Source organism: Culex quinquefasciatus, chromosome 2 (genome assembly GCF_015732765.1).
Source record: "Culex quinquefasciatus strain JHB chromosome 2, VPISU_Cqui_1.0_pri_paternal, whole genome shotgun sequence".
NCBI lineage: Eukaryota > Metazoa > Arthropoda > Insecta > Diptera > Culicidae > Culex > Culex quinquefasciatus.
The window spans coordinates 188301447-188327794 of record NC_051862.1 but is presented as its reverse complement, the minus strand read 5'-3'; the positions used below and the strand labels follow the sequence as shown (position 1 = coordinate 188327794).

The window sequence follows — 26348 nt, the reverse complement described above, 5'->3', positions numbered from 1 at the left end:
TAAATTATTAAATTTTTAAATTATTAAATTATTAAATTATTAAATTATTAAATTATTAAATTATTAAATTATTAAATTATTAAATTATAAAATTATAAAATTATAAAATTATAAAATTATAAAATTATTAAATTATTAAATTATTAAATTATTAAATTATCAAATTATTTAATTATTAAATTATTTTTTTGCCATTTTCTTAGTTTGGATCATTTTCGGAGTCATATTTTAGTTTAGAGAAATTTAGAGAAGAAAATAATAGAAATTTCGTGTTTCGATTTTCCAGAGTAAAGTTTTGGCGAGAATTATCAAGCACTAAATACCTAGATTTTATAATTTGGTGATTTATTTTATGGCTTTAATTTTTAAAAATTTTCGAATTTAATTATTTTTCTGAATTTGTTTTTAAAGCAACGTGTTGTAAAAAATGCTAATATTGTTTCAGAAATGGCAAAAAAGATTCCATTTGGTACAGGTGCGATATGAATCCACAACTGATCAACGGTACTGATCCAAATGCCTTCTGTATTATTCTTTTTTCGTTTAAAATTTCATTCATTATGTTACTCTCTTCTATGTTTGTCGCGATTTTTTTATATGGCGCGGATTTCGCGCGGATTGGGTTTTGGGGTCGGCGCGGATCTGGCGCGGATTTTTTCTCGACTTTTCCGTAACAACCCTGCAATAGTATTTCTACAGGTATCATTTTATAGAAAATTGTCCAAGGAATTCGATAAAAATAAAATTTCAACCCTTAAATGCTCCCTAATATTATATTTTAACGTTTTAAGTATTCAAATTCAGTTTTGACCAATTCCCTATATTTTTATTTTCTTTATTTTATCACCATCGTGTTCCCCGGACAATTTTACACAAACATCGATGTGAACATCAAACTAAAATGAACTATTGACGAGATACAGCGATTTTACTGAAAGAAGTTTGATTTTGGGCAGCACTCTGTTCTAACCCGAAATAAGTTTCTCACATATAAAAACCGAACTATGCGGGATTCATCCCTTTTTGTTGAAAAGTGCACCATGTGCTGCACAATCAATCTTTTTACAGTCAAATCGCTGTATCTCGCCAATAGCTCATTTTAGTTTGAGGTTTACATCGATTTTTTATAAAAAATTGTCCGGAAAACACGATGGTGATAAAATAAAGAAAATAAAAAATTAGGAATTGGTCGAAACTGAATGATTTAAAAAAAAAGTTTTTAGAAAATGGTCAAAAAAGAGGGCGGTGCCAAAAATAGAGGGATATTCCAATCAGCACCAAACGTGGAATTTCCATTGACTATCGATAGATGAACGTTCCCTCCAAGTTTGGTCCAAATCGGTGAAGGTCGAGTCCAAAAATGTGCCCAGTTGACCTGGAATGACCCTTATTTATTTTCATTTAAATAGCCCTCATTTTTCAACTCGTGATATCTCGCGAACTGTTGATAAGATTTTCGTTGTCAGAAAATAAAATAGAAATGTGCTTTTTTTCTGTTCTTTTTAATAAAACTATTTTGAAATTGAGCCTAATATTTGAATCGAATAAAATTGTTATAAAATTGTTATTTATTATTAAATTAAAAAAATGTTTTTTTTTAAATGAGAACATTTCACAAAAGTTTAACGAGCTATAACAATCAGAAAAAAATCATATTTCACAAAATTTAAACTTCAAGAGACTATGCCACAACAACCAGCAGTTGATTAAAAAAGTCAAGAGAAAATTGTAGGAAATTTTCTCAGTTTTTCAAAAATATTTTTTTAAGGGGCTTTTCCTTCATGAATTAATTTAAAATTGCAAAATACTTAATTAATATAACTTAAAAACGGTGCGCTTTATCAAAAAATGTGTTAAATAATTTTCAATTTCAAATTTTGATTAGGCCGATGCAAATATTTTTCAAAGTTTTTGTCCCTCAGCTTTGGCGGTGTCGAGAAGTGGGCCATAGTTTAAGGATTTGAATGAAAAAAGTGCTTTAAAAATGCATTTTACACTAGTTCAGTTGTTTTGCAATCATTAATTTTCGAAAAATTTGACGAAAACAAAAATTTTAGCGAAAAAAAACTGAAACATCGAGATTTTTCAAAAAATAAAAAAAATTAAATTAACTCAAACATTCTTAAAGTGATTCTAAACGCAGGGAAACGCATTTTAAATTGATTTCAGCTGATTGTACTTAAACATCCTATGAAATTTTGGAGTTTGGAGTGAAAAAAATTGCTTGCCCCCTGATTTTTCGGGCCAACTTGGAAGTAGATGGGAGACAAAAACTTTAAATTAAAATTTGTACCAGCCTTAACATCGAAAAATGATTTAAAAATTTTACTAGACATTATTTTAGAATTAAAAAATCATATTTTTTCAAAAACTCCTGGAAAAAATTAATAAGGCTGGTACAAATATTTTTAAAAGTTTTTGTCACCCCCCCCTCAAAATTGGCCCGAAAAATCAGGGGGCAAAAAAAATATTTTTACAATAAACTTCAAAATTTCAATAAAAATTCAAGTGCAACCAGCTGAAATCAAATTAAAATACATTCTTCTGCGTTTAAAATCATTTTTAGCATGTTTGGGTTTATTAAAAAATCTTAAGATTTTTTGAAAATTTTCGATGCAAAACCTTTTTTTTCGATACAATTTTTGTTTTGTCAGATCTTAGATTTTTTTGAAAACTAATGATTGCAAAACAACTGGAACCAGTGTAAAATGCATTTAAAACACTTTTTTCATTTAAATGTGAAGACTATGGCTTGTTATTTAAATTTTTATATTTTTTTTTATTTTTTTGCCAAGTCAAGGGGGGCCTCGGCCAGGGCCGAGGGACAAAAACTTTTTTTAATATTTGCATCGGCCTAAATAAATTTAAAAAAAATACAATAATAAATAAATTCTTGAGCAAACAAAGCTTTTTGAGTTCTCTAAACATATAAAAAATCGACTTTGAATAAAAACAATATTCAATTTGATCCAAATATTTCAGCAATCATAATCAGAATAAAAAATAAATGAATTTCTATGGAAATCTTCAGCGTGATAATCCGTAAGGAAGTGAGGTAGTCCAGAGGCATTGTTACGCCCCCTTCACCTCCCATGATTATAGCAATCGTGCGCTATATTTAATCAAGCAAAACCGGTTCGTCCATCCCCAGCCGTCAGTCAGGAAAGATGAGAAAAGTGCGCTTTGTGCACAATAATGGCTGCACATCGGACTGCTTGGACGCCTCAATGAGTGAGAATATCAAAATTAGAATTCAAGTCACCTAAAAGGTCGATGCTTTACTCATGACAAATTTGATTACGCATTTAAATCAAATGATTCAAATTCGATTTTGCTCAATAAATAACAAAACAAATTTAAATCCTCGGATTTACGCGGTAAAACTACCGTCAATCAAGTTCCGCCAACACACATTGCACCAGGGTGATGCTGATGGCGTGACGGAAGGTATGATTGACAAACGAGCCTTCAGGAATGCACTTTCGGTCGTGCTGTTTCGTGACCTGTCCATTGTGACGCTGCGAAAACAGGTTCTGGAGTACTGAATTCAATTTTAAAAATAAATGTGTTTATTTCGGTGGATGAGGTCACCCGGCGAAACAGAGTCGTTTTGTTGTTACCAAAAAGATTGTTTTTACACAACTTGACCATCGGAACCAAATCGGATGAGTCTAATTTCTACCCATTCCCGGGGATTTTTTATATTACAGATAACAACCAGTGACTTCACATTACGGATTTCCACAAACCGCAATTTACATTTTCAATTTGCACGGCTTTGTACTTCGAGAGCGATAAACTCGCGCAAAACCCAGCAAAGCGCGCTCCAAAGCCATTCAGGTCCCGGGGCGTAAAATGGTTGATCATTTTTAATGAACCAATTAGAGGCGCTCCTTTATGGGGTCCCGCGCACAAATGTTCATTAGGAGTTGTGTTGCCAACGGGCGGCTCGATCAGGTCATATTAGGCCGATATGTGACCGGGTCTGACATAATCTGCGGTGACAGATCCGCTCCTGGCGTGGGCATCCCGTTACGCCCACGCGTCGTTTGTGCAAGAATTACGACTCTTGTCGTCGGACGGAATTACACTAAATCTCGCTGGTATCTTCCTGCCTGATAGTCGTTATTACGATCCAATTTCGTCCAGATAAGCATCCGCTGCAATCCAGTCAGCTGTGGCGTCATTGGCTGCCAGAATTACCCACGGGGGGACAAATCTCGGATGCCCTACGCTGTGGGAACATTGTGTATTCTGCACTATAATTATAACCCTGATTTACTGTGTGTGTTTGGTTGGACATTACTGTCTCTCTGTTCCAAAGTTGCTTCTTATCAGACTATATGTTTGCAGTTTTGATGTGCACAGTTAACAAAATTAACATTTTTTTTTTCATAATAAAAAAGGTCATCCCTTAAACTCTAATTAATGTAATCTTTGTTGGAAAAAGAAAAACTGCAAGTTTTTACCATAGTTTTTCACGATATGCAATATTCACGGGTAAATTGGTGACGTTCTTATCTGTGACGGCAGTGGAAGAAAAGAAAGACGTGAACTGGAATTTTCCCGTTGGTGTCTGTCAGAATAATTTACGGTTATTTTGCAAACGATAAAAATCCCTTTTCATAACAGGTCCGTGGCTCGTGACGGGAACGTTGTTTGTTTTTGTTTACTGAAGTGCATTGTTTCAATTTTAATAAATATTTACTTAGTTAGCTAGGAGTCAATTGCTGAAGATAAGTTCAAGATATGAGTCAATATGAGTATTATTGAAATATTGAGAATGTTTTGTACTCGACGTAGTTTTCTAAATTAATTATGGCAGAGAGCACGTCAAATTTACACTCAATGAATTGATTATAAGTATTGGTGATTGCGATAAATTTCAATTTGTCAATAAATATTAATGTTATGTTATGTTTTATTTAGTTGCACAGGATTCTGTTGATTTTTGCTTTATAATTCTGACATTTTCCGTAGAAAATGATAAAAAAAAAATCATTTCTATTCTAACTTCTATTCTAATGTTGAGAATAAAACTTTAGAAAAAATATTGTTTAGAATATAACTCTGGAAACTAGATGGTACTTGACCAAAAAACATTTTCCGGATTTTAAAGAATGGATGTCAAAGAAAAGTTCCAGATTGATCGAATTGGAACCAAATACGGTTAAAATTATGAAGAATTTTCGAGTTATAGCCACATAAAGTTCAATTTGAAGATTTAAAAAAATCACCAATTTTAGGGTTTTTGATAACAGTGCAACAACAACAACAACTCTGAAAACAATTCGAAACATATTTGCCTGCGTTAAAAATCATTTTTAGCATGTCAAGGATCGATCAAAATAAATTTCAATTTTTGTGGAATTCAATCTACAGCACCGCAAAAAGTTTCCATTTTGGGAAAAAAATTCTTCAGCTTTTGAAAGATCAAAAATTGGTTGAAAAATGAATTTTTGGCATTTTTTTTAATTCGAAGCCCGTCTTAAGGCAGGGTTGGTTTGTAGAAGGTTAAAAACTAATGATCGCAAAACTGGGCAGGTGCAAAATGCATTTTAAAACACTTTTTTAATCAAATAATAATACCATGGCTTGTAATTTTCAAAATTTCTCAAAGATATGGTGATGATTCAAAAGTTAAACATACACCCAACCGGCGGTCGCATGATTGTGATACATGGCGGCATGAAAGTATATCAGAATCTGCATGAAAACTGTCCTCATGCATTTTTTGCGGTATAGGGGTATGACATTTTTGCCCGTTACCGACAATTATCGACATTACCGACAGCAGATTGATTGTATTGCAGGAAAAAAAATCTTAACAGAACGAGGATTGAACCATCAACTTCTAGGTTGCTGATCCGAAACGCTACCACCGCGCCATGGACGCTTGATGAATGGTGAGGGACAGAGCGCGAACACAATGTTCTCTCTAGAGTGTTGCTCGGGGACGCGCCAGCATTCTATGTGTTGGTGAGAACTGCAGATCGCTGACGTGTTTACACGCGGGCAAAAATGATCTATGGGCTTGCTGCAAAAAATGTAATAAAATATAACATTTTTTGCAGCAAATCCACTGTTGCAGATTTTGAGATATATTTTTCGTTTGGGTGTAGATTTTTAAAATATGTCATTATTCTTGGATTTATTATAGAGATTTGACAGTTACATTCTTAAATTTTGAATTAGTACCGAAAAAAATAGAATTATACCTGAAGTATTAAAGCTCAAGTTTTGACTTCGAAGTCGAGTCCAAATTCCCTATAATTTTAATGATTTTTCTGCGAATCGAACTTCCAACTTCTCATGCAACAAATTGCCGGGAAAGCTCAAAATTTCTCAAATATTTTGTTACGAAATCATGTTTCATCTATTAAAAGAAAAGCACTTGACATGGTATAGAATATCTCAAAACAATTTCGTTGATACACCCATCGTATTTGAAGTACAAATATCTCAAATATCTCGACCAAACTCATCCTGGGATATACCACTTGCAACTAAAGTAGCTTAAATCAAATCATCGTGAAACAATATCTTCCCAATAATTATTCATTAAATCAACAATATACATCGAACCTTAATCAAACCACTAACCGTAAAATTCCCCAAACCTTTTAGCCTCGAATTTTCCACATTCCATTCGCCGAATTCAAATCCAACTCAAATGTGTCCTCTTTGTTGCACTCGCCAATTCCGTGGAAATTTCAGCCCTTTCACAGTCATACAGCAAATTTTCCTATCACCACCACCACCGTGACTAATCTGACCTCTCAAAAATAGCTCAAACCGCACTTAGAACGATCACCTCGCGATCGTCTTTCAACCAAAGCCACCCCTAATCTAATACCCGACCACCAACCGCACTCGTGATCAACCCCCTTAGAGTCGTGTCCGTATCGTCTTTCTTCCTTTCGTTGTTTGTTTATTTGTTTACGTTCGCATCGCCCCAAACGATCATCAGTGTGTGTGTGCGCGCGTATCTCACGACGATCACTCACCGCGCTGTTAATACTCTCGTGCGATCTCCTCTTTCCCGATCACGCCGGTTTCAATTTGAAGCCATTCTTCAATTATCGCACCCTTTTCACACACTCATACGCAGCGAGCGCGCGCGAAAGAGAGGCACGATGGCTGCTGGAGTTCGGGCGATCCGACACTGCTATACTGCCGGCTGCGCCGAGTTCAGCTCGACAGTCGAGATCAAGCTGCGGAACCGGACGGACGTGTGCCCTTGGGAGAACCTCGGGAAATCGTCCAAGTCGTTGGCGCCAGGTTGTGGTTGTTGTGATTCGCGGAACTGTAATTGATACCGAGTTTGATCTTTGCTGTTGTTTACGTCGAGTGTGATCGCGTCGCTGATCAGTCGGAGATCCAGAAATAGCACAAGCGGTCAGTCTGAGGCCGGGTTCCAGTTTGAGCTCGAGAGCGAATGGGGTTGAAAATTGGTATTGATGATGTTTTAACTCGCAGTGAAAGATGAATATTTGAACAAGTTCGGAGAAGACCGACCGCAGCCGGTGTCAGCCGGGCCAGAGACGAGTGGTCTTGTTTTCGAGTGTCCCGCGTGTGTGTTCAAGATTCGACCAAAGGTTCAACGAAGCGGAGATATATGGTGCAGTTTCAATCAGTGAAGAAGCCGGTCGTCGTTCTATATTTGGAAGAATTCAGGATGAGTGAGTTACTGGCACCGATCCTAGTGTCGCCGGTTCAAAAGTGAATTAGTGATCTAAGAGCGCCAGCTTTGAGCAAAAACAACACAAGTTTAAAGAAACAATTCTTGGCTGAACCAGCCAAACCACCCACAACAAAAATTCCGTCCAACGAGAAACGGCCGAGCGTCATGGTGGCCAAAACGCCCGAGGGCATCTCGCTGGAGAACCTCAGCAAGCAGCGGGCCTCGGTCTACATCGACCCGGACACCGATCTGTACCTGGAGCTGCAGTATCTCCAGTCGCGGGCTGACCTCACCAAGTGTACCTGCTTCGACCTGAAGCTGCTGGCGTCGTCAGGTAAAGTGGTCACGAATCGAGGAAAATTTAGCGTAAATCCGCAAGTCGTGCGATTCGTTCGTTAGTGAGTTGGGCGGCGATGACGAAGACGAATGTGATTGTTTTTGCGTGACAGTTTTCGTTGATGGATACTAATTGGCGCTAAAAATATGATAGATTCGTTTGCTTCAGTAAATTTCGCCAATGGTGGACCTTGTTGCTGTTTTGGCAAGTGTTTGCCAATTGATGGCTTCCGTTTTCATGACGAGCAAAAAGCTGAACAAAACAGGAGTGTAAAATATTACTCTTTAAAACATTAAATTAAACAGCAGTTTTGTTTTTGTTATTTATTTTAACCCACCGTAAATATATTGAAATGATTTGAACGTTGTAAAGATTACTCAATCACGATTATTGCTTTTAAGCTCGTTCAAAAATTCCAAGATATTTTGTATTTTTTTTTATTAAAAAATATCTTGAAGAATTTGGACAAATGAAAGTGATCCAAATCCGTTTGAAAATAAGATATTTTTTCTAAATTTTACAAATAAACTGAGCAGTTCGACGCCGTCGTGCTATCATGACGTACGTCGCTTTTTAACGTTCCGAGAAAAACGCGTTTTAACCCTTTCAGGCCTGAATTTTTCTGAGCTGTGTTAATCTACAATTTTGGTACCAGTAGTTCATTTTTTCCATGAGTAAACAGAAACAGGCAAAAAAAAGTTACATTTCATTATTGGACGTTCTGGGTCCTCCAAAGTGTCCTGGAATATAGATCTTGGAGTCTACCGCCGTAACAACACGATTCTACCAAGTTTCCGATTATGGTTCATATTCAGTGATGTCCCTGGGACCCTTTGGCAACACTATGAGCTATGTGGATCACTTTTGGGATGTTCTGGGTCCTCCAAAGTGTCCTGGAATACAGATCTTGGAGTCTACCGCCGTAACAACACGATTCTACCAAGTTTCCGATCATGGTTCATATTCAGTGATGTCCCTGGGACCCTTTGGCAACACTATGAGCTATGTTGATCACTTTTGGGATGTTCTGGGTCCTCCAAAGTGTCCTGGAATACAGATCTTGGAGTCTTCCGCCGTAACAACACGATTCTACCAAGTTTCCGATCATGGTTCATATTCAGTGATGTCCCTGGGACCCTTTGGCAACACTATGAGCTATGTGGATCACTTTTGGGATGTTCTGGGTCCTCCAAAGTGTCCTAGAATAAAGATCTTGGAGTCTACCGCCGTAACAACACGATTCTACCAAGTTTCCAATTATGGTTCATATTCAGTGATGTCCTTGGGATCCTTCGGCAACACTATGAGCTATGTGGATCACTTTTGGGATGATCTGGGTCCTCCAAAGTGTCCTGGAATACAGATCTTGGAGTCTACCGCCGTAACAACACGATTCTACCAAGTTTCCGATCATGGTTCATATTCAGTGATGTCCCTGGGACCCTTTGGCAACACTATGAACTATGTGGATCACTTTTGGGATGTTCTGGGTCCTCCAAAGTGTCCTAGAATACAGATCTTGGAGTCTACCGCCGTAACAACACAATTCTACCAAGTTTCCGATCATGGTTCATATTCAGTGATGTCCCTGGGACCCTTTGGCAACACTATGAGCTATGTGGATCACTTTTGGGATGATCTGGGTCCTCCGAAGTGTCCTGGAATACAGATCTTGGAGTCTACCGCCGTAACAACACGATTCTACCAAGTTTTCGATTATGGTTCATATTCAGTGATGTCCCTGGGACCCTTTGGCAACACTATGAGCTATGTGGATCACTTTTGGGATGTTCTGGGTCCTCCAAAGTGTCCTAGAATACAGATCTTGGAGTCTACCGCCGTAACAACACAATTCTACCAAGTTTCCGATCATGGTTCATATTCAGTGATGTCCCTGAGACCCTTTGGCAACACTATAAGCTATGTGGATCACTTTTGGGATGATCTGGGTCCTCCAAAGTGTCCTGGAATACAGATCTTGGAGTCTACCGCCGTAACAACACGATTCTACCAAGTTTCCGATTATGGTTCATATTCAGTGATGTCCCTGGGACCCTTTGGCAACACTATGAGCTATGTGGATCACTTTTGGGATGTTCTGGGTCCTCCAAAGTGTCCTGGAATTCAGATCTTGGAGTATACCTCCGTAACAACACGATTGTACCAAGTTTCCGATCATGGTTCATATTCAGTGATGTCCTAGAACCCTTTGGAAACACTCTGAGCTATGTGGATCACTTTTGGGATGTTCTGGGTCCTCCAAAGTGTCCTGGAATACAGATCTTGGAGTCTACCGCCGTAACAACACGATTCTACCAAGTTTCAATTATGGTTCATATTCAGTGATGTCCCTGGGACCCATTGGAAACACTATGAGCTATGTGGATCACTTTTGGGATGATCTGGGTCCTCCAAAGTGTCCTGGAATACAGATCTTGGAGTCTACCGCCGTAACAACACGATTTTACCAAGTTTCCGATTATGGTTCATAATCATGATCGGAAACTTGGTACAATCGTGTTGTTACGAGGTATACTCCAAGATCTGTATTCCAAGACACTGGAGGACCCAGAACATCCCAAAATGATCCACATAGCTCATAGGGTCCCAGGGACATTACTGAATATGAACCTAATCGGAAACTTGGTAGAATCTTGTTGTTACGGCGGTAGACTTCAAGATCTGTATTCCAGAACACTTTGGAGGACCCAGATCATCCCAAAAGTGATCCACATAGCTCAGAAGGTTGCCAAAAGGTTCCAGGGACATCACTGAATATGAACCATAATCGGAAACTTGGTAGAATCATGTTGTTACGGCGGTAGACTCCAAGATCTGTATTCCTGGACACTTTGGATGACCCAGAACATCCCAAAAGTGATCCACATAGCTCATAGTGTTGCCAAAGGGTCCCAGGACATCACTGAATATGAACCATGATCGGGTAGAATCGTGTTGTTACGGCGGTAGACTCCAAGATCTGAGGACAGATCATCCCAAAGTGATCCACATAGCTCATAGTGTTGCCAGGTCCCAGGGACATCACTGAATATGAACCATAATCGGAAACTTGGTAGAATCGTGTTGTTACGGCGGCAAGATCTGTATTCCTGGACATTTGGATGACCCAGAACATCCCAAAGTGATCCACATAGCTCATAGTGTTGCCATGTCCCAGGGACATCACCATAATCGGAAACTTGGTAGAATCGTGTTGTTACGGCAGACTCAAGATCTGTATTCTAGGACACTTTGGAGGACCCAGAACATCCCAAAGTGATCCACATAGCTCATAGTGTTGCCAAAGGGTCCCAGGGACATCACTGAATATGAACCATGATCGGAAACTTGAATCATGTTGTTACGGCGGTAGACTCAAGATCTGTATTCCAGGACTTTGGAGGACCCAGAACATCCCAAAAGTGATCACATAGCTCATAGTGTTGCCAAAGGGTCCCAGGGACATCACTGAATATGAACTATAATCGGAAACTTGGTAGAATCGTGTTGTTACGGCGGTAGACTCCAAGATCTGTTTTCAGGAGGACAGGAGTGACCCACATAGCTCAGAGGGTTGCCAAAGTCCCAGGGACATCACTGAATATGATCCATAATCGGAAGTTGTTGGTAGACTCAAGATCTGTATTCCAGGACACTTTGGAGGACCTAGATCATCCCAAAAGAGATCCAAAGGGATCGAAGTGGTCCCAAATGGTCGTGAGGATGTGACTGGTAATAACTAAACTTCATTTGCCTTGAAAAATCGTTGTAAACCTGAATTATCTTCAACATTTTCTGAAGTTTCCAAATTTCAGGTTTTCAGGATGTTCTAGGTCGTCAAAATGGCCATTAACAACCACTCAAACATTTTTTCCTAGGTAGAGAAACTCATAAATTACAACTTTGCTGAACAATGTTATATGTTTTGAGCACTGTGTGATTTTATACAACCGAATTTCGGTATGGGTCATATATGACCCATCAGGCCTGAAAGGGTTAATGTTTGACCTTGAACTAACAAAAACGAGTGCACGCAATGTAAACAATAACAAACACGTTTTGTTTGGTTGACCATGTGCATTGTCCCGAAGTTTGGTTCATCAGAGATAAAAGTTACCCCGTAGGACAAAGTTTCACGCGAATCGAAGAGGGATCGGGGCAACTTTTCCCGATTTCGTGTGAGTTGGTAGAGAATTACCCAATACCAAAATGTGGTATCCTGACTTAGAAAATTTTCCACAATTTCAAGTCATTGCTTTAGAGGGTATATTAAAACTTTTTAAAATCATATTTGAAATTTTCGGTATTATTCGGAAATAGTAGTTTATGCAACAAGTTTCAAAAAGAGGATTTTTTCAGCACGAGTCGTACATTTATCCAACGAGGTTCACCGAGTTGGATAAATACGAAGAGTGCTGAAAAAATCAAGTTTTGCAACGAGTTCCATACAACATTTTTTGCAATTCCAAAAAACACACACTGATTGAAATTTTAAGTCAAATTTTCATGTATTTTGTCAATAAATCGTTTAAATCAAAAAAAATGTTGAAAAGTGTTACTTTTCAAAACAAGTGCTGAAAAGTTCAACTTTTCAGCACCCATTTGAGTGCTGAAAAGTAGAACTTTTCAGCATTTATTTTGAAAAGTGTTGCTATTCGATTCTGTTATTTTTGGTACAGAAAAGTAGGCTATTTCATCGTTCAAGAATGACAGGAAAAGTGAGTAGTTTCACCACGGAATTGCAAAAAATTAATTACCTTATCAGAATTGTTAAAAAAAAATCCAATGGTTTCAGAGGAAACCGACAAAATTCTATGATACCAAAAGAATACAAAAATGTGGTGTTCAATCAATGACAAATGCTGCAATTTTGCAAAATTAAAACAATACCTTAAATTGGTATGAAGCCAAGTGTTGCTCTTGCATTGTCTTAAGACAGGGTCCAGGAATACCAAAAGTTGGTATTGATGCCAGAGAAAGGTATTGTCACGCATTGCCGTTGTTATTTACCCATGCTCGGGAAACCACATACTCGTCCCATCAGTCTCATTCCCAAAATACTAGAACAGTGGTTCTCAACCTTTTTCGTTCCATTTATCCTTCGGCAAATTTTTAAGAAAATCGTTTTTCAAAGAATGCAAGAATGAGTTTACAGAGTAATTCTCAACGTTTTCGCAAAGGGATTTCATGATCGATTTTTTGTCTTCGGCAATGTTGTAGGTTATGATGAAAACTCAATAAATAAATAGGAACAAGGAAAAACATACAATTTTTTTTATTTATTGTTTCGTTACTAAAATCTGAACTCTTATAAAACTTATATTTTTATTTGTTCTAGAAGACTAAAAATGCATCTTTTGTGCTACAACTTAGGATGCTACAAAATTTAGTACAGAATATGAAATTTTTAGAAAAAAAAACTATTTTTGGAAAAATTGCGAGTTTTGGAAAAATTCTAAAATATTGTCAAACTTAATTTCATTTTCAGATGCAATATCAAATTTTCTATCGTAAATGACTTAACACTTTAAATAAAATGCATTGTTTTTTTTGTCATGGTATTGCATGTTATTATTTGTGATTTATCTGTATTTTTTTAAATATTTCATGAAGGAAAAACATTATTATTTTTGAAAAGCTGAAAAATTACTTTTTTTTTTTGTTTTTGACTTTGTTGGACTGCTGCTTAGATACAGCCTCTTGAAGCTAAGCCCTGACAAAATATAGTTTACATTTTTTTCGCTAATTATCTTCTTCATTCAATGTTTATCACTTTCCAATGTTTCTCACCATTAGACATGTGTTGCTTTAATGAGATTTTTCTCAGTGTCATCTGATTAGCCTTCACTTTTCAACATGTGATTTCATAGAAACTATTTGAAAAAAAACCATTGTGATTTTTTTTGCCCTTTCCTATAAAAAAATATCGAAATTTAAAAATATAGCCTTACATTTGAAAATTTCAAAAATGAGTGTATTTCGCCCTTTCTTATTATTACCATTGATTTTATTTCATAACTGCGGTACCAGATTTTGCACCATCTTAAACTCTAGCGCAAAATATAGCTTCAAAAAAAAAAAGAAAAAAAATCGCGTATTTTGGGAATTCAGCTTATTGTGATAAAAGGTTGAATGAAAAACTTGGGACATTATCCACACAGAAAAAATAACGATGATAATATTCATCAGGAAATGGTGTCAGATTTTGTGGCAAAAAAATGTGTAATATTACATCGGGAATTGGTGAATATTCATCAGGTTCACATTTTTACACACTTTTTGAGCAATATTACTCCAAAAAAGGTAATATTCAACCTACCAAATTTTCAACACTCCAAAATTCCACTTTTTTTGGTCACAACTTTGCCGAAGACTCCAAATTGATCAGAAAATGTCTTTTAACATTTTGTATGACCAGCCCACATTATTGTATGGAGCCTTGCATGGAAAAAAACAAATGATGCAGAATGACTTCTTTTGACATAGGGAATGCAAGGACAAAGTTTCACGCGAATCAAAAAATACAAAATGAAAAATCTCGAAACAATGTTAAGGTTTACGTTTCTTCCGATCTGTGGTCCCATTATTCAAAATTTTATTGAATTACAAAAGTGAAATTTAACCCTCCACAACCTAACCCCGCCTTTAGACGGGCTTTTGATCTTTAAAGAGCATTGAAAAAAGAACTCTTAAAATTTTAAGAAAATTATAGTGTTGGATGTTTAACTTGTTTTATGTGACTTTGCCAATATGTTTAAAAATGTCTTTTTTAGGGGTCAACTTTGGCTGTGAATTTTACTAACATTTCCTATATTTTCAGTAAAAAGAGGTATGCAGTAATTTTTGTAGTGTCCCAGACTGTGTCTCTACGCATTTTTTTACAATTTAAATGATGATGGTTCCATTCTATAACACACAGAAAAAAATCAATTCCCGTAATCGTGAATTAAGTTCACGAATGTGAGATCCACGAAGGAATTTATTCATGAGTATGGTGCATTTGCACCATAAACGTGAATATATTCCTTCGTGGTTCTCATAATCGTGAACTGACTTCACGGTTTCGAGAATTGATTTTTTTCTGTGCAGAAAATGTGAAAAACAAGCAAAAAAAATAAAAAAGTGGCTGTAAAAAACGTGTAGATAGGCAATACCAAAAACAAACATAGACTTAACAAGATAACTGCAAATAAAAATACTAAAAATAAAACAAGAATAACATAAAACAAGAATAGGAAAGTTTTTCGTAGAACAAAAGTTGCTCAAAATGACCAAAAATAATTTGGGCAGTAAAGGGTTAATGAACATTTTCGATAGATCTTCATTTGAGGAAAACAGGAAAAAAACATCTGCCAAAAACATTTCTATGGAATTCCATTTCCTTAGTTATGTTTTGTTTTGCCAAACGGTTTTTTAAATTAAAATGCCTATGAAAATTCGATTTCATGCTGATAACAGCATAATATCGACAATTTCAAATGGAAACCTCTATTCATATTCACGTTGCAGTGAGTTTGAATTGCTTTAATCACCACACTGCGCAATCAATTATTATCCTATAATGCCATAATCCTTTAAAAGCTTTTGCAACGCTTGAATCGCCATCATTACCGGGAAAAGTGTTACCCGTCGTCGTTCACAATGTATTTCACCAGAGGGATCCTCCCACACACTGCACATGAAGCGGCAGACAGACCGCCAGCTTTGACGTAGGTGTCCCCATTTAGCAGCAATAGTTTTCCCCTGTGACGTCGACGTCGTTGCTCAACAATGTTGACGCAGAGGGCACCGCCCTTTTGGGGGAGGTCAACATCATCGACGGCGTCACCCCTTTTTATCAACTGTTCGTTTTGTTTGCAAATCAATTATTCACGTGGGCTATTGCACTCCGGTGCACGCAACAGTGTTGTTTGCGCCATGATTGATTGGCGGTAGTTTAATTGGGTATTGGCCATAATCGAGGGAAATTACTCTAAATACGATTGAGTCAACATTTTGCAGGATATTTCCAGGACATGCCAACTCATGGTGATGAAGCAAATTTTCTAATAATTGTTTCTTTTCATTTTCTTCTCCACTTTGCAGGAAAGAAACCCAACCTAAAGACATTTCAAGATGTGCAATCACTCATACAGCAGGGTAAGAAACGTGAAGCCAAACTAGTGCTAAGGGAAAACTCGTGGCCCACCAACTCGCCGATCCGGTCGCAGCTATGGCCGGCCCTGTGCAGCCAGCACCACGTCGGGAAGAACATGCTGGACGGGTTCTACTGGGACATGGTGAACCAGGTACGGGGTGCAGTTTTCAAATTTAAATTCACATTTAGTTCAGTTGCTTACGTTCGATTTTCCTCTCCCGTCCAGGTCTTCGGCACGACCGAGCTGCCGGAGAAGCCGATCATGCTGCCCCCGTTCGTCGACTCCACGCACTGTCTGCCGTACCACCTGACGCGGAAGGGCCGGGCGGTGGCGGACCGCGTTGTCAGTGTCCTCGGGTACGCCTGCCCGGACATCACCTACAGTCCGACGCTGTACCCGATCACGGCGATGCTGCTGCACTTCATGTCCGGTAAGTTTCAAGTTGTGCGGTGTGACCTTCCCCCTGCGGAAACGTACTTTAAGTCAAACATCGGAAAGCATGAAAACTTGGGTCTGTTTGTTGTTTCAACTTGCGCTGCGATGCGAGATTCACCGAAATAACCTCACCTACACGGAACGAAATCCAAGCTCCGAATGTATAATATTTACCTTACCGCCCGGGCTTGTCTAATTCGCCGAAGGGAAAATAAACACAAGATGGTGGAAAATTTTAGAATTTTCCAGGCCCGCGACCGCACAAACCACTGAATATCTTCGGAAGGGGGGGTTCAAAGTGAATCTTGAAATTTATTTGCCTATTGGAGAGAGGAGTTAAATTATTTAACGACAGTCGCGCGCGCGCTCCGCAAAACAAGGAGAATCCGTATCGCGTTTGCCTTTTTTTAGCGTTTAATTGCCCGTGCTGAACTCGAACGCCTATAATTACCATTAATTCCCGCTTCAATATTTATAAACCGCTTGGACTATGCCTTTTGGGGAGGTCGGTACTGCATCGTGCCGTGTGTGTGTGTTCGTTGTTTTATTAAGATTGCGACGACACTCGGCCAGTCGACCATTGTGTCGTGATATAGTTTAAAATATGCAAAATTGGCACGTGTTGCTCATCAAATTGTGGTTGGATCAATTTCAAGTGGAATCTCTTAAACAAAATACTTGATCTCAATCAGCGGGTTGACCTTGGTGGAGAACATTTCCCCACCTAAACCAACCCTAAATTTATTGTCCATTAATTTGAAACCAACTTCAATCACTTTCTTTTTGAACGCTTTCTCGGCTGGGTATCGGCAACCTTTTTGCAACCCGCCAACGATTCGTGAAAGCAAAAAAAAATCAAACCATCCACATTAACGACCCCCGGGTCTTTTGTGGTCTATATTGCAAGTTTCTGCTCGAACCTAGGAGTCCGAAGGCTTGAATGGGGAGAGCACCCAAAACCTCTTTTTACTCCAAGGAACCTTCCACCCCAGTGTTTGGTCTGACGACCTTTGGATTGCGAGTCCAACCGCCGCCAGAGATTCCACCGGAGTAGGCTTGGTTTGGTGTGTTGTTTGTACTTATGGCATGGAGACAACTCCTACACCTGGAATGACTTAACGGCCTAACAACCAAGGCCGGGACCGACATTTTACTTCCTCATCCGATGGAAGGTTGCAGCAGATGGGAATCGAACCCAGAATCATCCGCTTACAAAGCGGACAGCGTAACCATTCGGCCACGCACTGCCACTGGTCGTGAAAGCAATCGGCTCCCAAAAGATGAATGTCTAAATACTTTTTTTAATGGAAGATGAAAAGGTTAGGGCACGGAAAATCATATCTCAAGCATTTTGTGAGCTATTTTGATTTAAAAAGCCTAGACTCCAAGAACATGAAATTTTAATTTTTTGTTCTAAAGATTGTGATTAGAGACTGTAGAGCGAACCTTAATCCAAAAGAAAAAAATAGACACTAAACAGGATCACACTATATAAGCAAATTTGAGTGCAAACTTCTGCACAACATTTAAAAAAACCGCTGGAACGATGAAAAAATCATCGTCTTTTTTAAAATTCGCAAAACAAACAAACATGGACATTCATTTTAAATCAACATGAACTTTGATATGCAAACACCATGTATTTTATCGAGCAACTTAAGTAATTTTTTTGGCAAAATTTTTAGTTTGAAAAGTGAGGCGCATCAAATTGGATAGAATTCCCCTAAATGTATCAATTTTAACACTTTTCTGAATATTCTGATCGCTTCGAAAAATAAATAAATCAAGAGTAACATTTCAAAAGGGCCAATTTTCAAAATTGCTCATCGGCACCTTAAAAAAAAAACAGCAATTTTTTAGTAAAACTTCAAAAGGCTATTTGGGTGTCAAAACTAGGAGCATTTTTCAAAACTTCGCCCCACAAGCTTAATATTATTTCTTGACCTATTTTAGAACTCAGTGTCAAATTTGAGTAAACTCAACTTACTTTTTTATGGCTCAAAAGTTGCGGAGTTATGAGATATTGAATATACGGGTATTGGTAAGGTGAATTTTCACCACAACAACAAAAATATCGGCGTTAAAAATTCCGTTTACCATATTTTTGAATATTCCTCCGACTTTGCCGAAGACATCAAATCGGTCAGAAAATGTCTTCAAAATATACAGATTTTTGAATATTTACGTCACATTTCTTGCATGGACAGCTGTCAAAATTATATGAAGACTTTTATGGGTGAACCAATGACAAAAAATGGCCTCTTTGGTCATAGAGAAGGCCATCAAAAAGATGGAACCAAATAAAAATAATGCAAATAAAATCCATTTCCGGAATATGGACAAAATTGCTCGGGTGGAAAATAAAACCTTTGAAAAATATAAAGAAAATTTTGTGGCACCACTGGGCAAGTGGTCCAGTCCAGATCGCAAAATTGAGTGTAAAATTGATTTTCCGAAACAGTTTTGGAGCTTTGGTGTCTTGACAAAAGTTGTTGTAAATGAAAAGGGCCAACTTTTGGTAAGGTTAAAAATTAGGATGGTTCACGATTAGGGTGATTTTTGAAAATCTAACTTTTCAGGAGAATTTTTGGGTTTTTTTCGTCTCCAAGAAAATTTTTGGGCTTGCCAATTCAAGCAACTTTGTCGAAGACACCAAAGTTGTCTGGCCAGCGGGCTGCATCCGGTACGTGAAGCCTTTTTACGGTGGCATTTCAAAATAGTTCTATAACTGGCTCTTAAGTTTTTTACTGAACTATTCGATAAATAGATTGAGTGTCTTGATTTAAAAAATATGCCTGTGATCAAATTTTCAAATATAAGTCATTCCAGGTCAACTGAGTCCACTTTTGGACTCGACCTTCACCGGTTTGGACCAAACTTGAAGGAAACGTTTATCTATGGGTAATTCTCTGCCAACTCACACAGCAGTTGCCCCGACCCCTCTTCGATTTGCGTGAAACTTTGTCCTAAGGGGTAACTTTTGTCCCTGATCACGAATCCGAGGTCCGTTTTTTGATATCTCGTGACGGAGGGGCGGTACGACCCCTTCCATTTTTGCACATGCGAAAAAAGAGGTGTTTTCAATAATTTGCAGCCTGAAACGGTGATGAGATAGAAATTTGGTGTCAAAGGGACTTTTATGTAAAATTAGACGCCCGATTTGATGGCGTACTCAGAATTCCGAAAAAACGTATTTTTCATCGCAAAAAACACTAAAAACGTTTTAAAAATTCTCCCATTTTCCGTTACTCGACTGTAAAAAATTTTGGAACATGTCATTTTATGGGAAATTTAATGTACTTTTCGAATTTACATTGTCCCAGAAGGGTCATTTTTTCATTTAGAACAAAATTTTTCATTTTAAAATTTCGTGTTTTTCTAACTTTGCAGGGTTATTTTTAGAGTGTAACAATGTTCTACAAAGTTGTAGAGCAGACAATTACAAAAATTTTGATATACATACATAAGGGTTTGCTTATAAACATCACAAATTATCACGATTTTACGAAAAAAGTTTTAAAAAGTTGGTCGTCATCGATCATGGCCGTTCATGGTCACCCGCGACAGACACGGACGACGAAACAAAGAGAAACGCAAAAGTAACTTTTTCAAAACTTTTTTTCGTAAAATCGCGATAACTTGTGATGTTTATAAGCAAACCCCTTATGTCTATATATCAAAATTTTTGGAATTGTCTGCTCTACAACTTTGTAGAACATTGTTACACTCTAAAAAATAACCCTGCAAAGTTAGAAAAACACGAAATTTTAAAATGAAAAATTTTGTTCTAAATGAAAAAATGACCCTTCTGGGACAATGTAGATTCGAAAAGTACATTAAATTTCCCATAAAATGACATGTTCCAAAATTTTTTACAGTCGAGTAACGGAAAACGGGAGAATTTTAAAACTTTTTAGTGTTTTTTTCGATGAAAAATACGTTTATTCGGAATTCTGAGTACGCCATCAAATCGGGCGTCTAATTTTACATAAAAGTCCCTTTGACACCAAATTTCTATCTCATCACCGTTTCAGGCTGCAAATTATTGAAAAACACCTCTTTTTCGCATGTTCAAAATGGAAGGGTCGTACCGCCCTCCGTCACGAGATATCAAAAACGGACCTCGGATTCGTGATCAGGGACAAAAGTTACCCCTTAGGACAAAGTTTCACGCAAATCGAAGAGGGGTCGGGGCAACTTTTCCCGATTTCGTGTGAGTTGGTAGAGAATTACCCCTATCGATTGTTAACAAAAATCCCAAGTTTCGTGCTGATTGGACCATCCCTCTATTTTTGGCACCGCCCCCTTTTTGGCGATTTTCTAAAAAACTTTTTTTCTTTTAATTATAACTGTTCAGCCAAGGGGCCGACTCAGAATTCCCTACGTTGTGTTATTGTTGTTGTTGTTGTCCAATTGCGTAGAATATTTCGTATTTGAATAAAACAATCGATTTGCTGAGACTGCTGATCCAACCGTCTCGGACGGTGGTCAGCGCGCGAAGAGGCAGAGTAGTTTTATTAGGCAGTTACAATAGAACTTAAACTACATTGTCTTGCGGGATGTAAACACATATGGGACGTACATAAATGACGTCTTTTTGTGTAGGATTTAAGACTACTGCGACCATTTAGTTGATCTATTGTAGTGTACCCCTAATTACTGTCGCATATTTTCAGGGTGACGAGTCACCATTTAGGGTGACCGCCACTGACTGAGGATGCGGATTTGAAGTTATAGGACAGAGTGCAGCGCAAAATCAAACTTTTTGCAGTAATTCGCTGTATCTTGCCAATAGTTCATTTTAGTTTAAGGTCTGCATTGATTATTATGTAAAATTGTCCGGGGAACACGATGGTGATAAAAAAAAAACAAATAAAAATATAAGGAAATGGTCAAAACCGATTTTTTTATACGTAAAACGTTAAAATATAATATAAGTGGGCATTCAAGGTTGAAATTTTATTTTTATCGAATTCCTTGGACAATTTTCTATTAAATGCATCATGTAGAAAGTCTTTTGCTTAAGTATTTGCAAAGTTATGATTAAAAGAAAAACAAGTTTTAAAGAAAATCGTCAAAAAGAGGGCGGTGCCAAAAATAGAGGGATGGTCCAATCAGCATCAAACTTGGGATTTTTGTTAACAATCGATAGATGAACGTTCCCTTCAAGTTTGGTCCTGGATTGACCCATATTTGAAAATTTGATCACAAGCGGCAATGTTTTTGTTTCAAATACAATTATTCCGTATGTTTGAATTTAATTTTTAACATTTAAGAATCAATTATTAAACTGATGATTTACGAAAAAGAACTTGGATTGTTGTACAGAATGACTCTAATATTTAATACCGTTTTAGAATGAGTTAACTTAAAATTTAAATCTTTCATTTCTTGGGAATTTAATTAAAATTGAATTTTAAATAAATGAGTAAGCAAAAAATTATGTAGTTCTTAGAAAAAGTATTTTAGGAAAAAGCTTAAAAAAATAATTATACAGATAACAAAGTTCGCTGCAAATATTTTCTGCAGTCTCAAAATAAGTCAAGAAACCAGCAAACAATATATTTTTCAATTAAACTTCAACAGTTTGAATAGTTTTGAAGAAAAACTAAGAACAAACGAAGAAAATTTTGTGTGTTTATGAAACAACTTTTACTTAACGATAGTACCTGGTTCAGAAAAATCTGATCTGGCCAGCAGGGCCAAAAAGTTGGGCACCTCTGGTCTAGACTTAAATTTATCGGGCAAATATTTTCAAAAACTTTCATTTATTAAAAAAGTTAGAAGAAAATTAAGACAACCTTTAAGGTGTTTTGAATTGGAGTAAAAAAACAAAAAATCACAGAAAATTGAAAGGCCTGATTTTTTATAAGATTTAAAAAACTCGCAAAAATCACCTTTGAGGATATAAATAATAACTCAAGTTTTTGGAAAAATGTATCGTTTTCGATAAATCTCAATTTTACTTGAAAAACTCAAAGCTGGCGCCTTTTGCCCCATATCATGCATATAAAAATACAAAAAAGTAGTATTTTAAGTAGAAGAAAGGTTGCTCAAAATATCCTCTTGAACAAAGTACAAAATTCACAAAAGAATGACAAAAAGGATAATTTTTTTTTATTTAAAAAAATCATTTAAATAACAAACAAATAATTTAAAACTGTTTCCTTCTATAAAAGCGTCTTGTTTTTTCACATTTTTTTTAAAAAGGAAAAACTCAAAATGTTAAGCTTTCAGTCAATAAAACGCGCCCCCCTGAATTGATTTCTCCCACGTTCGTACCACCACCAACGTTTCAAAAGATGAAAGCAGAAGGTGTTCTTGCTTTCAACCTGTTACCTTCGAGGGTTCAATCCTCTTTGGGTTACGGTTCTTTTATTCATGAATCCTTGTCGAATGATGAACTCAGATTAAGGCTACAGGATAATCTTGTTTTCGATACGCAAAATCGAACGCGCTCTTGATCTGCGTGGAGGTGACTTGCTGAATGGAAAGTTTCCATTTTTAATCTCGACTGAAATGGATATTGTAAATATGTACACCCCGTAAATGTCGATTCAATAATAGTGCGGAACCAGTTCAAACCAGACAATCCAATATAAACACTTCGAGCAAGTCTACAAACTGCAGGTCCGCATCGGACGTCGTCCAGGTTGATAAGCTCGGCTCGTTTTTTTTCGCAAATTTATTATTTATTAAACAACCTGCCCAGAATGCTCTGCTTTTGCTCGGGTACGATTGTGTACACAATCGATGGCTTAGAACTGTACTAGTGGAGCTCCCGCGTTCCTGCTGTTTGGCAGTGTTTACACCGCCAATGAGCAGTCGGTCGTAAATTACATCGCCCGGTGTGGTTGCATGTGATCGATCCACCAGGAGCTACAGTCGGACGCCCGAGGTGTCTGGAAACGCCAAATTTTCGGGGTTGACGGCCAAATCGAAATCCTTTCACTTTTCCTGATTTTTTCGGATTCATGATTTTATATTTCGTAAAAAAAGCGAATTTGTCCCAAGACGACACTCTGCTTGGGGGGTGCTGTACGATTTGACCGAATTTGCTGGAGACCTGGACAACGCAACCAAAATGAGGTTTTTCATAGTGGTGTGAAGCAGGCAATCCGCCGTAAACCGGAATCCGTGTGGCGTTGTCTGGCATTGCGCAGTTGCATTTCTGGAGCTTCGATGGAGGTGTTGGAGCTGGGAAAGGTTCAGCGCCTCTGTCTACTATTTAATCTGTGTTACTCAAAGTGTACAAATGGAATGGAAATTGATAAGTTGCTGTTTATTGTTTAGTTTCAATTCCGACTCGAGTTCCTAGTTAGCTATTGCTGTTGGAGAAATTTAATTTTGGTTTACAGGAGTAGTTCATGACATTATGCCTGCGATTTTATCATTTTCGACAAAAGAAAAATGAACATTAGACAATCGCCAAGCCCCTCTTTAAACAGTTCTGATATGAAGGTTTATAAAATGTCTCTTCTGGTACATACAGTATGTAAAAAAAGTATTTACACCCCTTGGGCACTATGCACATTTTGTGATGAAACATGTAAAAAATTTAAAGTTTGACAGGAACCTAGTACTACGTTTTGTTCATAAACTCATGCCAAACATTTTGCTACAAAAAGCTCATGAAAAGATGATTTCTATAAAAAGTTATATAACAAATACTATTACGAAAATAAAAAAGGTGCAAAAAAAGTTTGTACACCTTTCGAAAAATTAACATAAATAATGTTATTTGTTGACAAATCACCATAAATCCAGTCTCCCAACTCCAAATAGGCATCCTGGACTGATTAAAAAAAGAATTTGGATTGAATATAAAGTTTACTAACTACTTAGTATATAAGTTTATATAACTCTGGAAATTCTATATAAAACTTATCTAAACTTAATTTTGCAAACATTTAATTCAAATAAATGTCAATATATTACCATAGAATTGCTAAATAAACATTTTGGAGTGGGTATAACACCGTTTTGGGGGTATTTGTATCGATAGAATAGATTTTTCGTTGGAATTTCGTACCAACCCGGAATTACGTCGTCGGAAAATCCGCCAGCATCTGAACCGGTCCTCAATTCACAAGTCAACCTATGTGGAATCAGAAAGGGCATAAAATTTCCGATCTTTTGATACCCATACATCCAGGTTTTCTATAAAACCCACGTTTTTAAATACCTAAGCAAAAACGTTGTTATGGTTTCGTTTGAGCAACCTGCCAAAAATGTATGGAATTTCGTAATTTTTGTTCTCGTAGATCAAACTTACTTTTTGCCCAGGTATTTAAAAACGTAGGTTTTAAAGAAAACCTAGATGTATGGGTATCAAAAGATCGGAAATTTTATGCCCTTTCCGATTCCACATAGGTTGACTTGTGAATCGTGGATCGGTTCGGATGCCGGCGGATTTTCCTACGACGTAATTCCGGGTTGGTACGAAATTCCAACGAAAAATCTATTCTATCGATACAAAAACCCTCAAAACGGTGTTATACCCACTCAAAATGTTTATTTAGCAATTCTATGGTAATATATTGACATTTAGTTGAATTAAAAGTTTGCAAAATTAAGTTTAGATAAGTTTTATGTAGAATTTCCAGAGTTATATAAACTTTTATACTAAGTAGTTAGTAAACTTTATATTCAATCAAATTATTTTAATCAGTCAAGATGCCTATTTGGAGTTGGGAGACTGGATTTATGGTGATTTGTCAACAAATAACATTATTTATGTTAATTTTTCGAAAGGTGTACACACTTTTTGCACCTTTTTATTTTCGTAATAGTATTTGTTATATAACTTTTATAGAAATCATCTTTCATGAGCTTTTTGTAGCAAAATGTTTGGCATGAGTTTCTGAACAAAACGTAGTACTAGGTTCCTGTCAAACTTTAAATTTTTTACATGTTTCATCACAAAATGTGCATAGTGCCCAAGGGGTGTAAATACTTTTTTTACATACTGTATGTTGATGATATCTTTCCTTCTAACCCTCTTCTGTTTTCATTTCATACCCTGCAAAAACCACCATCCACAATCTGCGACTCTTTCCAAATGTTCCCCAAGAGAGCTATTACCTAAGTTACGAGAAGGAATGTGCCACGTTGAGTCCCGTCTTCGCCAGATAGGACGACCAGAGAACGTAATTTGCGTGAAAGCTCCCATTCTGCACGGCTTGCCGGCTTTTGTGGCATTTCATTTCGACTACGACGATTTCACTTGTTTTTGTTGTAATGAATGTTGAATCATCTGTTGAATGTTTAAGTGGAAATCAGCTACGAAATTTCTCACTTTTAGCATTCGATACCAAAATTAGCATAAAAGAAATGCTCCTAAACAAGCTAAAATGTTTTCCGCTGAAGCCCAACAATCTTTCACGACGAACCCAAAACAAATTTAATCATGAATTTCATTTCCTCCCGAGACTTCCGTGAGAATGGCACGGAGGGCTCATTGCCTCCAAGAAGTCGGAAAGTGGGGACGTTCCGGAGGCTGAACAATTTGCAAATTACATTTCCCACTTGGGCGTCGACGGGGCGGCGATTCTGCTTCTTATTTTTATCCCTAGAAGGGAACTCGTGTATATCCTTGAAGGAAAGAGGATTTTAATGGTTTTATGGCGATGAGCAGCTGCTAAGCTGAAGTGTTGGGCGGTGAGAGTGGACCGGGATTAGCTTACTTTTGGAATACTTTGGGTTTAATCTACTGGGCGGTCACTTGTTGATTGGAGGGACTTGAAAGTTAGAG

At 37.2% G+C, this 26348-nt stretch overlaps 1 protein-coding gene across 7 annotated transcripts in view; it reads left to right on the top strand.

Annotated features, from left to right (window-relative positions):
• LOC6035244 (GTPase-activating protein skywalker) overlaps positions 1-26348 on the top strand; it is an 87338-nt gene that overhangs the window by 37195 nt on the left and 23795 nt on the right. For 5 of the 7 annotated variants that reach the window (XM_038251790.1, XM_038251786.1, XM_038251789.1 and 2 more), the window contains exons 2-4: positions 7480-8018; positions 16107-16309; positions 16385-16589. In XM_038251790.1, the coding sequence (XP_038107718.1) occupies positions 7850-8018; positions 16107-16309; positions 16385-16589 (577 nt within the window). In that variant the 5' untranslated portion in view covers positions 7480-7849. The remainder of the gene's footprint in view (positions 1-7479; positions 8019-16106; positions 16310-16384; positions 16590-26348) is intronic. The other 2 variants (XM_038251787.1, XM_038251788.1) reach the window with 1 other exon arrangement.